This window comes from Sceloporus undulatus, chromosome 4 (genome assembly GCF_019175285.1).
Source record: "Sceloporus undulatus isolate JIND9_A2432 ecotype Alabama chromosome 4, SceUnd_v1.1, whole genome shotgun sequence".
Taxonomy (NCBI): Eukaryota; Metazoa; Chordata; class Lepidosauria; order Squamata; family Phrynosomatidae; genus Sceloporus; species Sceloporus undulatus.
Window position 1 is genome coordinate 137417752 of NC_056525.1, and position 18491 is coordinate 137436242.

At 38.1% G+C, this 18491-nt stretch overlaps 1 protein-coding gene across 6 annotated transcripts in view; it reads right to left on the minus strand.

Annotated features, from left to right (window-relative positions):
- Positions 1–18491, minus strand: part of FAM193A (family with sequence similarity 193 member A) — a 49368-nt gene that overhangs the window by 30648 nt on the left and 229 nt on the right. For 2 of the 6 annotated variants that reach the window (XM_042463475.1, XM_042463469.1), the window contains exons 1-3: positions 12291–12311; positions 10274–10417; positions 6491–6565 (exon numbers count right to left, since the gene is read on the minus strand). In XM_042463475.1, coding sequence (XP_042319409.1) covers positions 6491–6565; positions 10274–10339 — 141 coding nt within the window. In that variant the 5' untranslated portion in view covers positions 10340–10417; positions 12291–12311. Of the gene's footprint in view, positions 1–1078; positions 1193–6490; positions 6566–10273; positions 10418–12290; positions 12312–16688; positions 16722–18460; positions 18486–18491 lie in introns of those variants that run through there. The other 4 variants (XM_042463473.1, XM_042463472.1, XM_042463474.1 and 1 more) reach the window with 4 other exon arrangements.

The window sequence follows — 18491 nt, forward strand, 5'->3', positions numbered from 1 at the left end:
TGCAGGACTAGGTTAGAGAGTAATAGAGGCTTAGAATCTTAGGCATGGAACCCCATTTGGGTCCATGTCTGAATTGTCTTTAACAATAGAGTAGATGCCCATGATGGTTTTGCTTTGCTTAAATGCAACTGTTTTAAACCAGTGAAACAGGTGGCTTTTGGACATTTGAGTTGCTTATTATAAAACAACTGTATGCCACCATCATAATAAACACCATTTACAATGAAAGAAGCACATACTGAGTTCAGTGAGATTACATTTGATACAAATATCTTGGAATTTAATTTAATGCCACAAGGCACTATCCAAATTTTAAAGTGGATTAGATTATTTATAATACAAATATAATCCGTATCATGTAAAAGCAAATTAAATGTTTCAAAGTTCCTCAATCACACACACACACAAAAAACCTGTTTAGGCCTAAAGGTATGCAGTGAAGCCTATTTGTATGGAAAGGCACTATAATATAATCTGTCAATATTTTGGGAGAATTTTCCCAGTCAAACATTATTCTCACATGAAGGCCCTTTCCTCATCTTAACATACACAATGACCAGTGCTCTTAAAGGGTTATTATGAGAACCCTGACTGGACACAAAATGTGAGCAAATAAGAAAAAAAGCTTAGACAGATAGGAATGTCTTACAGTACAAGCTTGGTTTAAGGTAAAAGGAGGTTAAGGTTTATTAATGGGCCCATTCATATCTGGTGACTTCAAACTAAACAATGACAAATTCACAGAATATCACAGTTGGGCATAATCAGACCTCTGAAAGCCATATAATCACCACATGCCTTTGCAACTGCAGAACACTGGCCATGGCTACATGAACAAAAGCAATCCTACCCTTTGACATTCTTTTCATCTAACTTATAGAGAGTTTAACATTGAATTTCTTCAAAGATTTGAAGAATTCTCTTTAGCAAACTAGCAATTCCTGTGGAAAATCTTGGACTGGCTGTAGGATTACTAAATTAGTGTACTTCAAGGATGAATATCAATTAATCTGCATCAAATGCTACCATTCTGAAATCTTGCATTTTTAATAACATTTTAAGAGCAAAGACCCCATACCTGATGTGGTCTTCAAAGAACTGGCAGCTTTTCTTGATACATCAAATGTACTGAGTGAACATTCTTCAGTGCTGCAGGAGATTCTTGTACGATATGAAGAGTTCTGCAAGGCAACTGAAGAAGGCGTTCAGTTGGAGATACAGTGAAGTCCTGTATCATAAACATAAATTCCTTACATTTCTCTCACAAATTTTTAAGGAGCATTATGGGAATTTGACATATATAGCTATTGACTACTGAGTCTTGCAAACATACCGTTGCATTCAATCAGAATATTTACACAAAGGAATGGGATGTTTATATGGCAACTGGCTGAAAATGGAAGAATCATATTCAAAAGTGAATTCTGTAACTTCGCCTTTAACTTGTAAGAACATACTGCCTGTATCTGTACCAATCCAGGGCTTTTCTTTCCCCCACCCTCACAGCTTTCTATTTCTAAGAGCTTTAAAGGACATGAGGGCAGAGATTAAAAGGAGACTGATTCTCTCTAATGGCAGTGTGAATAAGGAGTCACTCTTTAATATCAGCTCAGGGAAGGCTGCAAAGACAGCAATCAATCATTCTTCCTGAATGCTGAAAAATGATAGGCATTGTCAGGAACCATTCAGTAACAGATCATTATATACACCAATCTTCAGCTGGGAGTGTCTGTATTTATGTAGCCAAAACAATAACAATCTGCAAAAGTGAGGTATCAGCACGCTTGCTGTAGCCCAAATACAAGAAACTTTAATGCGGGAGACACCTCAAAAGCAGCCCTGTGGGGTCTGTATGTTCAATGCTATGAAATGGTGCCATTATTGAAAGGAATCACCTGTGGAGGAAAGGGGAATGGAATGGAACTTTGACTGCAAAGCATTCCACAAATAAAGGTTTTGTTGCAGGTCCCACTTCTATACACGACAATCCATTTAAATTTTCCAAATACTGTTTCTTATGTAGCCAAAGTAGCACTGCACAGACACAAGAGGAACATATCAGCAGACCTGAGGCAAAAACCCAGAAAAGATCTTTTCCAAAAAGAAAGGATCTTTTTGGAAAGAAAGAAAAAAAAAAGCCAGAGAGAACTGGACTAGAAAGAAATGTGCAAAATGAGAACCTGTCATACAGCAGATGTATATCTTTATTTCAAGATGTATGAGGACAAAGGAGAAAAAATGCAAAATGTTGTTCAATGAAACTGGAGAGTGACCTAATGTGGATAATTCTGTATAATGAACTTCAAAGCAAAAAGTTGACAAAGCCTAAGTGTTCATACCCAGTAACTATTTTACATCCTGTTTCCGGTTTCAGAACTAGATGTGACAAAAGTCAGGTCATTTATGCCACTTAGAAAGCAATGTGACATATTGATCCACCAATTACTGTGGTTTATATTACTATAGAGGGTTTTTCTTTTCTTTTTTGTTAGAATACTGCCAGTCATGCTTGGGCTGCTTTCTTGCCGCCTTTAATCAAAACTGCAGTATAGCAGCTGAATTATTTGATGCTGTATTAGGTACAGATATTTTGCCATCTACTGAAGTGCTAGAACCAGAAAAAAATGAGACATAAATAATCTATGATGTAGATTACCTAAAACTATATAACTTTCTCAAAATACAATGTTTTCTTATGTGATTGAATGAAGGTGCGATGACACAATTCAACTCAAAGGTAGTTTATTTTCCATGTAGTAATTTTGGAGCATAGATGGGATAGTCACAGTGCAACGGATAAAATATTTGAGTTATGAACTGAAAAGTTTGTCTAGCCTTATTTGCCTTGAGTAAGCCATTTTTTCTCAATGTGAACTCATTACCAACCTAATTTACAAGAGATATGAACAAATTACAATATGTATGTAATGTACAGCAATGTTAAATGAATGCTATTATTAAATTTAAAAAAAAATACTTGAGATGGAACAAAATCCCTGGAGGAACAAATGTGTTCCCAACTTCTAGACATGGTCTAAACAGAGTAGTTACTCTTGTTTAGGAATGGATGCTTTTCACTATTGTGTATTTGGGATTTTTCACTGGCTATTTGTATAACTATACAAGGCGCCAATCTTTAAACTAGTATAGATATTTTTACATTTTTTATTTAAAATACTGAAATGTGCACTAAGCAACCATCAATACATACCTATGGAAAAAATAAATGAAATCAAGGATACCCGAATATTTTATAATTTATCAATTGTGATTTCTTGCTTTTAAAAACAGGTTGGAAATGTTTTTACATGGTTTTAAGTGAGCAACACCTTTCAACAGCTGTGATGAGTTTACACTCAGGACAGCATAGCATGAGGACCACTTTTTTCAGAGGGTGGGGAGGGAAATGGAAGTGTCTTAATCCATCCAGGGATCACTGAAGAGGTTAGCAAATAGCCAAGGCTAGAACTAGTCACTGATATAAAAGAAGATCTTATTGAAAATCACAATGATTTGTGGACACAGGTGAAGGGTTACAGCACAGAAAAGCTTTTGCATCATCCCACCTGTTATGAGGGCTCAGAAGTCATGATGGAATCCCCTCCCTGGCTTCAAGTGTCCCAGGCATCCTAGATCTGTTCCATGGTTTGGGCAGGTGCCAGTATAGCACAGCAAAGCTGTTCATGTGGCTACTGCCTATATCATAGATAAACTGCAATGTACATAACAGCAGTGTTGCACAATATTTCGTATTCTTTATGCTTTGAATAAAAGCTGCTCTAAGATTTAGAGTTAACATACGCTATCTAAAAGAATTAAAGGGGAACATTCTACCCCAATCCAGTGATCAGGTACAATGGATCCAAAGTCATATCAAAACTGATTTTCAGTCATCATCAGAGGTCCAGCTCTCCATTATTTGCAACTGCTTGCTGGTCATGAGATCTACCAGTTATTATTCAATTTCTTTAACCATCAATATAGGCCCATGGATAAGCATATAATAACCTTCCTGAGGCCAAATGATCAATGAATTACAGGAGCCAGTGAAAAGAAACTTTATTGTCAGAGGAATATTAATAGCAGCTAACCTTCATGTGAACTCAGTAAACAGAAGAATGACCAAGGCCTGTTACAGACTGCCAAAATAAAGCTGCTTTGGGTCTCTTTGGAGGTATGCTATTTAAATGATGCATGGGTCCTAAGAGTCCGGAGGTCGCGCCAAAGCCACACTCCATTCCTAAGCTCTGGAGTGCAGCTTTGGTGCAGCTTCCGGATTCTTGGGATGCATGCATCATTTAAACAGCATAACTCCAAAGAGACCCAAAGCAGCTTTATTTTGGCAGTCTGTAACAGGCCCAAGAAAGAAAGCAGCTTCAGCAAAAATTTTAGCCGTAGTCCATAATCTTGACACAACATACTCAGAACGAAGAGCTTGCAAAGATTGTACATTTAAAATAAAACCCACTAGTGGATGCATCATCAGACAAGATGGTATCCTATTAGAAATATATCTTTCCACAAAGCTGCTTTAGTGGCACACAAAATAAAGCAAACGATACACTAAGATAGCAACAATTACTTTTCTGACAAATTGTTAAACTTTCAGTTTGATAATTTAAGGCACCAAACATTTCACAGTAACTTTCTTATGTGTATCTGATGGGTTTCCTTGGCTTGACTGACTAAGGGGGTTTATAACTGGACGGCTCCATGCCAACTGTCTTTGCCCCTCGTCGGTGCCATACCAACCACATGGTGTGGCACTGACACGCTCCCTAAAAAGAAGCTGCCTAGAACAGCTTCTTTTTAGAGGCGCCATAACGGCGCTCGTGTGCCATGAAGACGCTTCCAGTGAGCGCCATTTGGGTGTGCGGTCGCCCGTGCGTCATCATCACATGCCGCAGCAAGATGGGACATGTATGGATGCCCAGCCCTCCAGAGCCCTAAAATCAGCCTCAGGCCGGCACCTTATGCCAGTCTGTACTGGACCTAAGATATATATATCAGTGTACCTTGCCTAAGACATGTGCATGGAGATCTTGTTCCCTTAATCATTTCAGACAACCAAAGTTGCTAAAGAATGCACTGACCAAAGCTTCTAAACACTACAGTACTAAATATAATCCACTACGAAGTGCCCATCAACAACAGCAGTAATCTATAATGTCAGATTTGTAATTTTCCTACCTAAACAACTCTTACCAGTTTTCTAGTGTTTCTAGAATCCAATTTTGTACCTCATTGGTATCTAATCAAGAGGTGGATGGACATTTTGAATATAATTATCCTCTTTCCAAATAAAACACCCACCGAAGTACAACATCAAAAGGTACTGCTCTTTGTTATTATTTGTGGCATTTATTTATCATCTCTCAACCCACTAGAACCCCTTGAGGCAATGCACTATGAGTAAAAACACATTAAAACTTTTAAATAAATAACAAACTTAAAAAAAATCTGTAGAACCAGACAAAGAGTTTAGAAAACAACCACAAAATATGGTGATTTGTGTCCCCTTGTCCTCCACCAGCACCCTTAAAAATGGTAAAAAGTGACCATATTTTTCCAGTGGAGTCCAGGAACTGGAACTGGTATAACATCAGATCCACTTGCATTAGGAAGGCCAATGCACCCCATGCAGGTACAGTATCAGGCCCCTATCGCCTCTGTAGTTGCCTATGTTTAAACTATGGGATTATTTATTTATAAGCCTACAAGTTATATATCGTAAATACTCGAGTGTGTGTGTGTGTGTGTGTGTGTGTGTGTGATGTATAAGTTTATATATCATGTATAAGTCTATATATCATGTATAAGTCGAGGACAGGTTTTGGGGCCAAAATTATGGATTTTGATATGACCCGTGGATAAGTCAAGGGTAAAACTTAAGAGCATGTAATGAAGGATGTAGAGGTTGAAGCAAAGGAAAACAATGCCCAGGAACTTACAAAATTCCAGCAGGCATAGCTATTTGTGCTTATGCTAAAGTCTGGATGGATGAGAGAGTAGAAGGGGGTCAGGGCTTCCAGGGCAGATTAAACTCTTGCCTTTCACCAGGGGATGGTTTTGTGTGTGTGTGTGTGTGTGAGTTAAAGTACAGAATTTAGACTGACCTTTGGAAGTCGACTCAGGTTTTTTGGGTCAATTTTTCAACCTAAATTTCTATACTTATACATGATTATATATAGTACACTTATTTTAAAGAAAAAAGGAATTTGTAAATGTTGCAAGGTTTCAATTGATTCTAAATAATATAAAATTAAGGCAGTACTGGCTACTTGTAAAGCACCCACAATGAGCTTGAAGGGGGGAAAAAGTTTCTCACCAAACACCACACTAAAAATCTTCCACTTCTTCATATACCATTATGACAACAATATTGTGTAGATTTGCCTGGATATAGGCCCTGCTGACCACAGTGGAACCTTCTTCTGATTAAATATGTATAAGGCACAGTTGTGTGTGGTATGTGAAAACATAATTTTACCTGTTCTATGAACTGCCTCTGTTTAAAAACTTCCCAGTCTTCCTTCAAAAAGCGCTGCTTTGTTCTAATTGCCACCTGGAACACAATTAAGGCAAGCTCACTTATTAAATACTCTCTCACTGGTATCCATCTATTTCAAAATATACATGTTTTCTTGTAATAAGCCAGAATTATAATTTTGTTCACATTTTCTTTCGAGTTCACATTTGAAATATTTGCAGTATTTCCAACCTTGTAGCATAATGTTCTGATTTGTGACAAATATGTTCTGAAGGTCCAGGAGCAGAGTCGGGCTTTTGATGACTAAAGATTATCAATCTGTGACAACAGAAAAGTTGTTAATTTCTGCAACTATATTTTGAGGAGATATTAAAGATCCTTCAGACTGTGTTGTGCTAGTTAATTAAGTTAACAGCAGTGAAATTATATTTGAAAAGTCTGCCAAATGACTATTATAGTATTAGTTTGCCATGAAAAAAAGATAATACAGATTATCCATGCTGCTGAATAAAATTACAAGCTACAAATTGTGATTAATGGAAAAATTAAGTCCATATAGACATTTCAAAATAAAATTCAATTTATTAGTTAGTGAAATAGACATCAACCAGATGAACTACCAATTCTGTATATACTAAATATGTCATAAACGTATGCATACAAATATTTGTTTGACTGCTTTTAGTGACTTAAAGAGAAGAGAAACAGAATGATTTCATATTTAATAATTCAACATTTTATAACTGTATTATCAGATAAAGGTGACAGTATGATTATGGTATTTGGAAGTAGAGGAAAAGATGGACGATTTATTAAATTGTGTGCAATTTAACTGATTTCTCCCATTTCCTAATGTAGAAGCTTATTCACACTATACTAAAACTATGACTGAAAAGTAAGCTTTAAATGTCCTTAGCAAAACAAACTAAAAAAAAATTTTTTGTGGGGTTTTGGGGCTATGTGGCCATGTTCTAGAAGAGTTTTCTTCCTAATGTTTCGCCAGCATCTGTGGCTGGCATCTTCAGAGAATGCTTGCCTGGAAAAAGTTGGGTATATATATATACTGTGTCACCCTGGGAAAGGAGGACTGATTTGCATGTATATTGTTTTGTTGCTAATGGCAGGCCTCAGGGTGGGAGGATGTGTAAAGGAGGATTAATGTCTGCTTGATTAGTGCTCATTGTCTGCTGGGAAGCCCCTGACCCTGGGAGATTTCTCATTTGAATTTGTTGTCTTCAGCTTGCTGTTTTTCAGGACTGGAAGCCAAATCTTGTTTATTTTCAGGGTTTCCTCTTTCCTGTTGAAATTGTCCAGGTGTTTGTGGATTTCAATGGCTTCCCTGTGCATCCTGACATGGTAGTTGGCATGGTCCAGAATTTCAGTGTTTTCAAACAACATTTTATGTCCAGGATGGTTTATAACATGTTCTGCTACTGCTGATTTTTCCGGTTGAACCAGTCTGCAGTGTCTCTCATGTTCCTTGATTCTTGTTTGCATACTGCGTTTGGCTGTCCCTATGTAGACTTGTCCACAGCTGCATGGTATTTGGTAAACTCCTGCGGCTGTGAGAGGATCTCTCTTGTCTTTGGCTGAGCAAAGTATTTGGTAGATTTCCTTCACTGGTCTGTAAACCATTTGAAAGTTGTGTTTCCTCACCAGTTTCCCTATTCTGTCTGTGACTCCTTTGATGTATGGTAAAAATACCTTCCCTTTGGGTGGTTGTTTGTCTTCCCTCACCTGGGTTTTTCTGGGTCTGGCTGCCCTTCTGATGTCTGAGCTGAAAGCCTTTGACTCCACATTAAAAAAAAGTTGTAGGGGAAAGGAAAAACAAAACAGTACATTTAGTGGTGGTTATGAGGCATGGGGAGGGGGGGAAATCAGCTAGGTTTTTTTTAAAAATTAAAGCTAGTTTTTTTTAAAAGAGAGATATGGGAGCTTTGGTGTCTTCTGGGCTGCAAAACTGAGGTGCAGGGATGCATGCACCTGCACTTTCCCCACACTTGGCTTATCTCTTATTTATGAGTCACTGGGTGTATTTCATTTTACAGAGACTGTAATATTATTTCTTTCAAGACAGTTTTTTTTTGTTGATTCCTAAGAACAAATTAAACAAGCACTCCCCCTCCCGCCCACTTCAGCCTTGTATACTTAGTGATGTTAACAGTTGCTGTTGTAAGAGCTGTTCGAGATTGGAACACACTCCTTCGGAGTGTGGTTGAGTCTCCTTCTTTGGACGTTTTTAAACAGAGTCTAGACAGCCAACTGTCAGGGATGCTTTGATTGTGAGTTCCTGCATGGCAGAGGGGTTGGACTGGATGGTCCTTATGGTCTCTTCCAAATAAATTATTCCATGCTTTAATGTCCTCTTGATTGTTTTAATCTGCTAAAGTGCTGTTTTAATTTATTTCAGTCACTGGCCTCTCTAAAAACACTTTAAAACTGAAGAGTTGTCACGAACAGCAGCAGGAAAAAAGGCAGGAGGGAAGGAAAGGAGTCACGCCCTATCATTCATATGACATATTCCAGTCCCCAAGTCTAGGGATTCACACTTGCCTGCTATTTGCTCATTATGCAAATTATGTGGTAGGTCAAGAAAGGCTCAAGTACCACACACACACACACAACTACCCCCCCCCCCCGAAAGCTTTATAAATCAGATACAGTCTAATGACTTTTCTTAGCACATAATGCAGGAAGCACAACCTGAACCCCATGGTGTTTGTGCATTCCTCTTCTTTACAAACATTTCTGTTGGGCCTTACAAATATGGAATCCTGCCTAAAGCACCTAAAATGACCTTAATTCCACCTATTATCAGCCTTATGTCCACATGCCATTGACAACAATCACACTGACCTGATTCATAGGTTATGGAGCTAATTTAAGAAGAATGCTTTGTGTGTTATAAAAGCAAAAAAAATTCAGAGCTTGAAACAATACAATTTTGGACAACAGCAAGTGTTAGCATTAATTTGGCAAAATAAAGAATGTAAATTAAACATTAACATGCTCTTATATACCTCAGAAGTGTTATTTCTTAGTATATCTATTAATGGTTAAAAACAGTTTTAATGGGTAAAACCTTAAAGCTAGGCAGCAACCACAAGAAGGTGACATAGAAGGTGATGGTGGTGTTGGCTCTTTTTAAAGATTGACACAATTTTAAGGTGAAATTTTTTAACACTGTGTTGGGAATTGTGCAATTCTGCACACACCAAACTGCAATTTCCAGCAGCTGTAGCCAGCACAACTAGGTGTGAGGAATGCTGGAAACTGTAGTTCAGCATCATCAGGAGAGAGACACACGTCCTACCCTCCTTTTTTGTTATTGTTGTGTGCCCTCAAATAATTTCAAACTTATAGTTTGTAGCAAACTCTGATAATGTGGGAGCGATAGGTTATCTGCACCGATATTCAACAAACACAGACACTACACATGCACTCCCCTTCCCACATGTTCTAAGCCCTCTAAGCTGAGCTGACATGACACAGATGAAAAATTCCATGGCACCCTTCCCCTACCAGGTTATGAAGTGGCAAGAACTGACGGAGTAGTATGCTAACTCCTCCTGTCTCCCTTCTGCCCAGGAAGCTGCTATCTGCTGACCTTTGACAAAGAGTAAGTTATACAAGACCAGGAAGCAAAATAAACAGATATATGTACACACACAAACAAATCTCATTTTAAGATATCTTTGCACACAACACACCCTATACGTCAACCTCTACAACTCCTGATAAGATCCAACAAACAAAAAGCAAAAAACAGTATCATCTCCTTACCTCTTCATCAACATAATCATCTATTCTTTTTTGGCATTCAAGCCATGCTTCAGCAACTTGCCCCATCTCCTGTTCCAAGTGATGATACTGTTCAAACAAGGTTCTACACGTATCTTCACTATAAGATTCAGTGTTATTCCAACCCTAAAAATAAATATAGCAATAGGTAAATAGTCTTAATTAAAGCATACCAAAATATTTAGTATTACCGTATCTGCTAGCATTGTACTACATCCAAGATGCCTAGACATGCCTGAAAGTTGTCAAGTAAATAAGTCAGAAATCATGGAATCATGCAATCTTAGTGCATTGATCCATTTTTGTCATGTGTGGCAGAATTTTTTCCAAAACAGACAAAAATCCAGAAAATTTGCTGAGGCTGTTTTTCCACTGAACATTTTCCAAGCACACTTATCTATAGTTGTCTGGGCTACTGTACTGCAATCAGTCATATTTGATGGGACCCAATATCCTCTAGGAATGTTTGTTATAACAGACTGTAAAATACCTTACATTGGCTTTAGCAGCCAGTCAAACATTTTTACAAGTAAAATAACCATATATATATATATATATATATATATATAATACCTTTTCATGCATTACTGCATGAATAACATATTTGTTATTGCTTTTCATATATTATTAATTTAAAAAGTTAAGCAACATAGCCATCAAGTTACCTTTTACCATAATAAGGTCATTTTATCATTCTTAATTTTATAGTAGTGTATATACTCAGGAATAAATGAAATTGTAGTCAAAAAACTGACCCCAAAAAACCCCGAGCTAACTTAACCAGGGCCAATGTAAGTACTGTACATGTACTCTTACAAAAAGGAGCCATCCTCTGGTGAAAGACAAGAGTATAATCTGTCCTGGAAGCACTGACCCCCATCTCCCCTTTATCCATCCAGCCTTTAGGGTGAGCACAAACAGTTATGCCAAGTGGAATTTTGTAAGTTCTTTGGCATCATTTTACTTTGCTTCATCCTTTAGGTCCTTTGCTACATGCCTCTATGTTTTACCCTTGTCTTATCCATGGGTTATATCAACATCCATAATTTTGGCCCCAAAACCTACCATGGACTTATACATGAAGATGACTTATACTCAAGTGTATATGGTAATTAGGTCAAATGTATGGGATTTTTTTTAAAATAAAGATAACTCTTTTCCTAACCATGTTAGCATAGGATGTGAAAACCTCGACTGAAACAATGTTCCAAAACATACTGCAGAAATCATCCAGTTTCAGACTTGCTGTAACTGCCCCGGTTCAATATTAGGGAATTCTGGGAACTGTAGTTTTGGGAGACATTTTCGCCTTCTCTGTCAGAGAGTTCTGATGCCACAATAAACTACAGCTCCCAGGATTCCCTATCACTGAGCCAGGGCAGTTAAAGCTGCCTCAAGCTTGATTATTTCTGCAGTGTGTTTTGGACCTGTGTCACGGGAATCTTTATATCATCTTGATTACACATACATCCTGTTAAAACATTAATTCAGTTCATATTTTAAAATACCATGTCACTTTTCCTCCCAATACAACTAATAGTTCATTTAAAGTTAAAATATAAACTTTATTCATCCATTCTCATTTATTAAACAAGGAAACAGAATTCTGGGGAACAAAAAGGGGAAGAACAATAAAGTTAGCACAGGGAAGTGGTTGTGATTTTTTCTCCCTGAAAATCATATTTCTTTGAAACTGAATTCTCTGAAACTATGGGCAGGATAAAATAGTGTGGCCTTAGATGGAACCCAGTAAATCAGGGCAGCCCTCTCCTCTACATCTTCCTATGCACCTTCAAACATGCTCCAAAGGACAGGGAAGTTAAATCCCACCATGTTCTTCAGCAACTGTTACTGAGAAACATTTGTTACTGTTGTTGTATGCCTTCAAGTTATTTCCGACCTATGGCGACGCTAAGGCGAACTGACTGTGAGGTGTTTTGGCAAGTTTCTTTAGAGGGGGGTTGCCACTGCCTTCTTCTGATGAGAGAGTATGACTCGCCCAAGGTCACCGAGTGGATTTCATGACTGAGATGGGATTTTACTACTCCCAATGTTTTGGTCCAACAGTCAAACCATTACAAAAGCTGGCTCCCTGAAAGACATACCCATAAAAAATACAGCATTAGCTCAGCTCTTCAAGTATAGCTACATGAATAAGAGTAGATCTGGAACCTAAACAGTTAGACATATACTGTACTTAATATTAGAAATTAATTCAAGCTTTTACTGAAATGATGCTACATGGTGTAATGTGTGGCAACTCACGACAAGTTCTCATCTTGTTCACAGGTTTTCATAATATAGTTTGCTTCATCTCCTCTTTGGTAGGAAATGGTGTATGTAATCTTTACCTCTTTGGATTACCTTTATATGAGTAAAGTTGCCTGTGTTTAAATAGCAGTATCTTCACTAAGCATCATTAGACAACATAAATTAACGTTTTAGCTCAATAAGAGCAACAGACTCGTTCTATGGGACAGCCATCTCCCATCTGTAGGATCAACTGTTTATTTCCAGGTCAAAAACATGGTTACAAGAATTCCTCATGATCTACCCCTGCAGTGATAAGCAGCTAGTAAAGGATTACACCCTGAAAGGCACCGCTAACACTGTTTTGTGATACCGCACATAGTGGTTCTAATCAACAGCAGATGCTATTAAGAATGTTATCAACACTGAATGATGAACAAATACTGTCGACAACCTTTGACAAATTTTTGTAAGTTATCAGTTTAAAAAATTCAGTCGGTGTCACCTCAGAAGTGTAAAGGAAACAAATTTCTCATTGATTTGGGCTTTCATACATAGATGACTGCTAGAGAAACTGCAAGAAATGACTGAATGGAAACTTTGTCAAAAACAAATACTGCTAAGTCTGGAAAAGTAGAATACATCTTAAAAGCTCCTCCATCAACCCACAGATGCTGAATGACAGCTCAGTTACTAACATGATGTGAACTTGAGGATACTCAGTACCAAAATAAGATAAAAACTGACACACATCATTATGATCAAACACCAAAACATATAAAAAGGATTGGAAGAGATCTGCTCTTGTAGATGGGTTAAGAAACTGGGTAATCCTTTTTATTCTTCATACCACAGATAGCAAGTATCTGTTGAAATGTGTGTTTGGAGTATATTGAATACTTATTTCAAAGAATGAAAAATACAGAAACTACAGTACCTTGTATGAAATATACCCATAATTATCCTACTGTCTCACAGTATGCAAGCATTTGTAGAAGGGTTCCCAGAGGACTATGTAATCTGAACAAGCTAATGGACATATTACGTAAGACAGTTGCTGTAAAACTGGCTCACAGCCACAAAGGCACATTAGAATGACTACTAAATAGGACTCCTTTAAGCACTTCTACTGGGAATATAAACTTTCCTGAATGAGATTAGACCAAAGGATGGAATTAAGAATCCAAATGCACGGCTGCCATAGCACTGCAGACACAAACAAACAAATCACCATTTGCTGAATACTGCATCTATCACATGTAAACCAGCACCTGTTACATGCACTCTCTGCCTTCAGAAAAAAAACACAACAAGTCTGAGAAATATAAACTGTTTCTATCATCATTACATCCGCTCACTACTGCCTGGTTCTGCTCACCTGTCCAGGTAGGGTTACTAAAATGAATTATTACTTTTAATTGTTTTTTTTTAATTTAAATTGGATTTTTAAAATTTAAATCAGATTTAAAATTTTCAATTTTCAATTCAAAACTCAGTTTACTAAGCAATTAGTAAAAAAAATGCTGTAAATCAAATATATAATCATGTAAATTATACTTTTAATTACATTAGATGAATATGTTAACAGTAGCTTATGGAGATACATGATAATTCTGCAGTTCATGAAGACACACATGAAGTGCGTTTTCTCAAACCTTTACCCAGGCCCTCTGTAAATGCAAACACAAAGAAAGAGAATGAACTTAGGAGGAATTCACAGAGATAGAGTAGATCAAAGCATGGAAGAGGAGTCTGCATGTAAATTCAGGAATCAGAAATCTCACGCACTTGGGAGACAGGACTCAAGTCTAAATATGAAATTCATTTATGTTTTGGATACACTTTATAATTACAGCCTGAAGGTAATTTTACACAATAAAATATTTTACACAATATTCTTTAAAAAATTGTGCATGAAACAGAATTCGTGTGCATTAAACCATCCGAAAGCAAAGGTGTCACTGCCTCAGCCACCTATGTGGAGGATTTTGGATTTTGGATTTATTATGGATTTTGGAATTCAAGCCAAGGGAGGCTCAACCTGTACATGCATTCAGTTTTACACAGATTTAACCTTTCAACTAGTTTCAACTTTTTTAATTATTCAATTTTAATTTTTACTGCTTTCAATTTTAAATTGTTTTATATGGCTTACGCTGATTTTACTTCCAAACTATCCTAAGTTTCCATGGTGGCCCTGAGTAGATGGGCCAGGAAAGCACACACTGAATCCATGCTATTCTGGCCAATGTGCTCACCCAGATCGGTCACCAGGCCAGCACAGGAATGGGGGGGATGCTTAAGCACTTGTCTCCACACCAGCCCAGGGACCAGCTACCAGCACACATGCCACACCTTTCTGAACCATCACTCCTACTGAGAAGCCCCCATCGCTATGTCTGGTGCAGAAATGGGGGGGCCTTGCTGCACTCATGTAGCCAAGTGTCCTGTTTCCATGTCAGATACACGGGAGCTTCTCAGTAGGAGTGGCAGCACAGAAAGATAAGGAGTGTGCAGTGGTGGTGGTGCATTTAAGCAAGTAGGGTTTCAATGGTTTCCAGGAAATTTGGCAGCAAACCAGGGGTCACTCTGACCCATATTAAGGGACGTTTACTCCAGGACTGGACCAGATCCATAGGATCTGTGTCTAGTCAGATAGGATCTGAACCAATCCTGACCCTGCATCGTCCAAACAGGATGATGGAAGGCCGGGAGGGGGGCATGGATTTTTTGGCCAATGCCAACAGCCCAGATACAGGGCATGATTTAAACACTGGAATTAATAAATAAAAATAAATGAATATTCAAGTAATAGGATAGTCCCCAAGCTGGCAATTAGGATCCCTAACCTTGCAATGGGGCTACAAGAGCCTGAGTGATTGTATCTGCTGACAACACTGTCCTATTGCCAGGTCAACTCCAGTTGCAGCCAAGCCACTCTACTCAGGGTACCAACTTGCCATTCCAGGAAATGGAGGTGCACAAGCTCACCCCTTTCTCCATCACAAAGCAAAAAGGAGATCCCTGGCAAAATTGCTAGTCCCAACTCAAGCAGACCTACTGAATCCACTGTGGAATGCAAACCATCATTTAACTTCCATTGATTCAATTGGAGTACTCTAATTTGGGACTAGCAATTACAGACCATTACAGTGGGCCCTTGGTATCCGCCAGGGTTTGATTCCAAGACACACACATACACCTGTGGATATCAAAATCCATGGATGTTCAAGTCCCATTAAATACAATGGCATAGCAAAATGGTGTGTCTTTTATATAAAATGCCAAAATCAAGGTTTGCTTTTTGGAATATCTATATCTATATATTGAATATTTTCAAGCCGTGGATGCTTCAACCTGTGGATCAAGTCTACGGATCTGGAGGGCCAACTGTATCTGCCACCAGCAAAAAGTTTGCATTCACTTTTCACAACTCCCTGATTTGGCCACACCACCAGATTAAGAGAACCTCTTGAACAATGACTCAGTGACTCATGCAAAGGCTGAAACAGCAATCAGACACTTATGCAGTTTTACTATGTGACTACATTACAATTACATCCAGTATAGAGATACAAGGAAAGTTACGTGCCCTAGAGGAGACCAGCTAAGAGGCAATGCTGTACAGTGGGCCCTTGTTATCCACTGGGGTTTGGTACAGGACCCCCCGGATAACAAAATCTGTGGATGCTCGAGTCCCAATAAATACAATAGCATAGTAAAATGCTGCTATTTCCTTATATATAAAACGGAAAATCAAGGTTTACCATTTGGAATTAATAATTTATTGGAATATTTTCAAGCTGTGGATAAGGAGGGCTGACAGTACAGTGTTCAGAGATGCAATGGACAGCATCCTCCTTCCTTGGGAGACCGACAGAAGCCTTTCTATCTTACAGCAATCAAGGAACATCTCCATAAACATTTGACTTCTCCAGACACATTCTTCTCAGAACTATCAAAAAGTTACTTTTATAGACACTTTTCAGCTAGAAACAAGCAGGTTGTCTTTGTCCCTGTACCAAGAGGAAGGCAAGATATGAATAAATAAATAAATAAATAAAATAATTTGTTGTTCTTATGTGCCTATCAGTAACAATGCTCTACAACAGGAGGGCACAAGCACAGCCATAACATAATTCCTCACCCCAGTTTCCTATGACTCTAGAGACCAGGGTTCGAATCTCAGCTCAGCCATGTAAACCCACTGAGGGTGGTCTTGGGCAAGAAGTCACACTCTCTCAGCCTCTCAGGGGAAGGAAAAGCCCGACCTCCTCTGAACAAACCTTGCCAAGAAAACCCCAGGCTGGGGGTCACCATAAAGTCAAAAACGATCTGAAGGCACACACCACTGGCACCTCTAGGAGGAAAAACAACATTTCTTATTATATTTGAGCAAGTCTTCCACAGCAGAGCTCTGTTTTAAGCAGAAATTAACCTCTACCTTTGGGGAAACCGGATGTTAGACACAGATTTTGAATAGGGCTGTGTCCGCACTGCAGAAATAAACCAGTTTGCCACCACATTAACCCCCATGCCTCAGTGCTATGAAATTCTGGAAACTGTAGCTTTGAGAGACATTTATCCTTATCTGTCAGGGAGCTCTGGTGCCACAATAAACTACAGCTGTCAGGATTCCATAACACTGAGGTCTAAAACACACTGCAGAAACAATCCGGTTTGATACCGCTTCAACTGCCCTGGCTCAGTGCTATGGAATCCTGGGAACTGTAGTTTTGTCAGACATTGAGCCTTCTCTGTCAGGGCCTGTCTGTCTCTTCTCTAGGGAGCCCTGAGAATTGTAGTTTATCGTGGCACCAGAGCTCTCTCTGACATAGGCGGCTAAATGTCTCACAAAAGAACTGTTCGCAGAATTCCCTAGCATTGAGCCAGGGCAGTCAAAGCAGTCTCAAACTGGATGGTTTCTGCAGTGTGTTTTGGCACCAAGAGCCATTAAAGTGGCGTCAAACCGGTATAAACCTGCAGTGCTGTTTAGTTCCCCCCCAATAATAATAATGAGTGGTCAATAATAACAAGTGGTCAATAATAATAAGTGATCAATAATAATAATAAGTGGTCAATAATAATAAGTGGACAATAATAATAAGTGGTCAATAATAATAATAATAAGTGGTCAATAATAATGATAATAATAATGATAAGTGGTCAATAATAATAATAATAATAATAATAATAAGTGGTCAATAATAATGATAATAATAATGATAAGTGGTCAATAATAATAATAATAATAATAATAGATGGTCAATAATAATGATAATAATAATGATAAGTGGTCAATAATAATAATAATAATAGATGGTCAATAATAATGATAATAATGATAAGTGGTCAATAATAATAATAACAAGTGGTCAATAATAGTGATAATAATAATAAGTGGTCAATAATAATAACAAGTGGTCAATAATAACAACAAGTGGTCAATAATAATGATAAGTGGTCAATAATAATAATAAGTGGTTAATAATAATAATAATAATAACAAGTGGTCAATAATAATAATAATAATAAGTGGTAAATAATAATAATAATAATAACAAGTGGTCAATAATAATAATAATAAGTGGTCAATAATAATAATAATAATAATAAGTGGTTAATAATAATAATAACAAGTGGTCAATAATATTAATAATAATTGGTCAATAATGATAATAATGATAATAATGATAATAATAATACTAGGTGGTCAATAATAAGCCAGTGCTCTGAAGCCCCCCCGTCCCCCCTCCCGAGGCCCTTCCTTCTCCCTCCAGGGAGGCCTGCTGCTGTTGCCTGCAGCAGAGCCACCCATTTCCAGGCCCAGAGCGAACCAAGGCCTTCTTCCCGGCTGAGAAAACGCCCCTCCTCGGCTACAAAGGGAACCTTGGGGAAGGGAAGGGAAGGAGGCCGCACCCCGCTTTCCCTGAGGGAAGCCCAAGGGGAA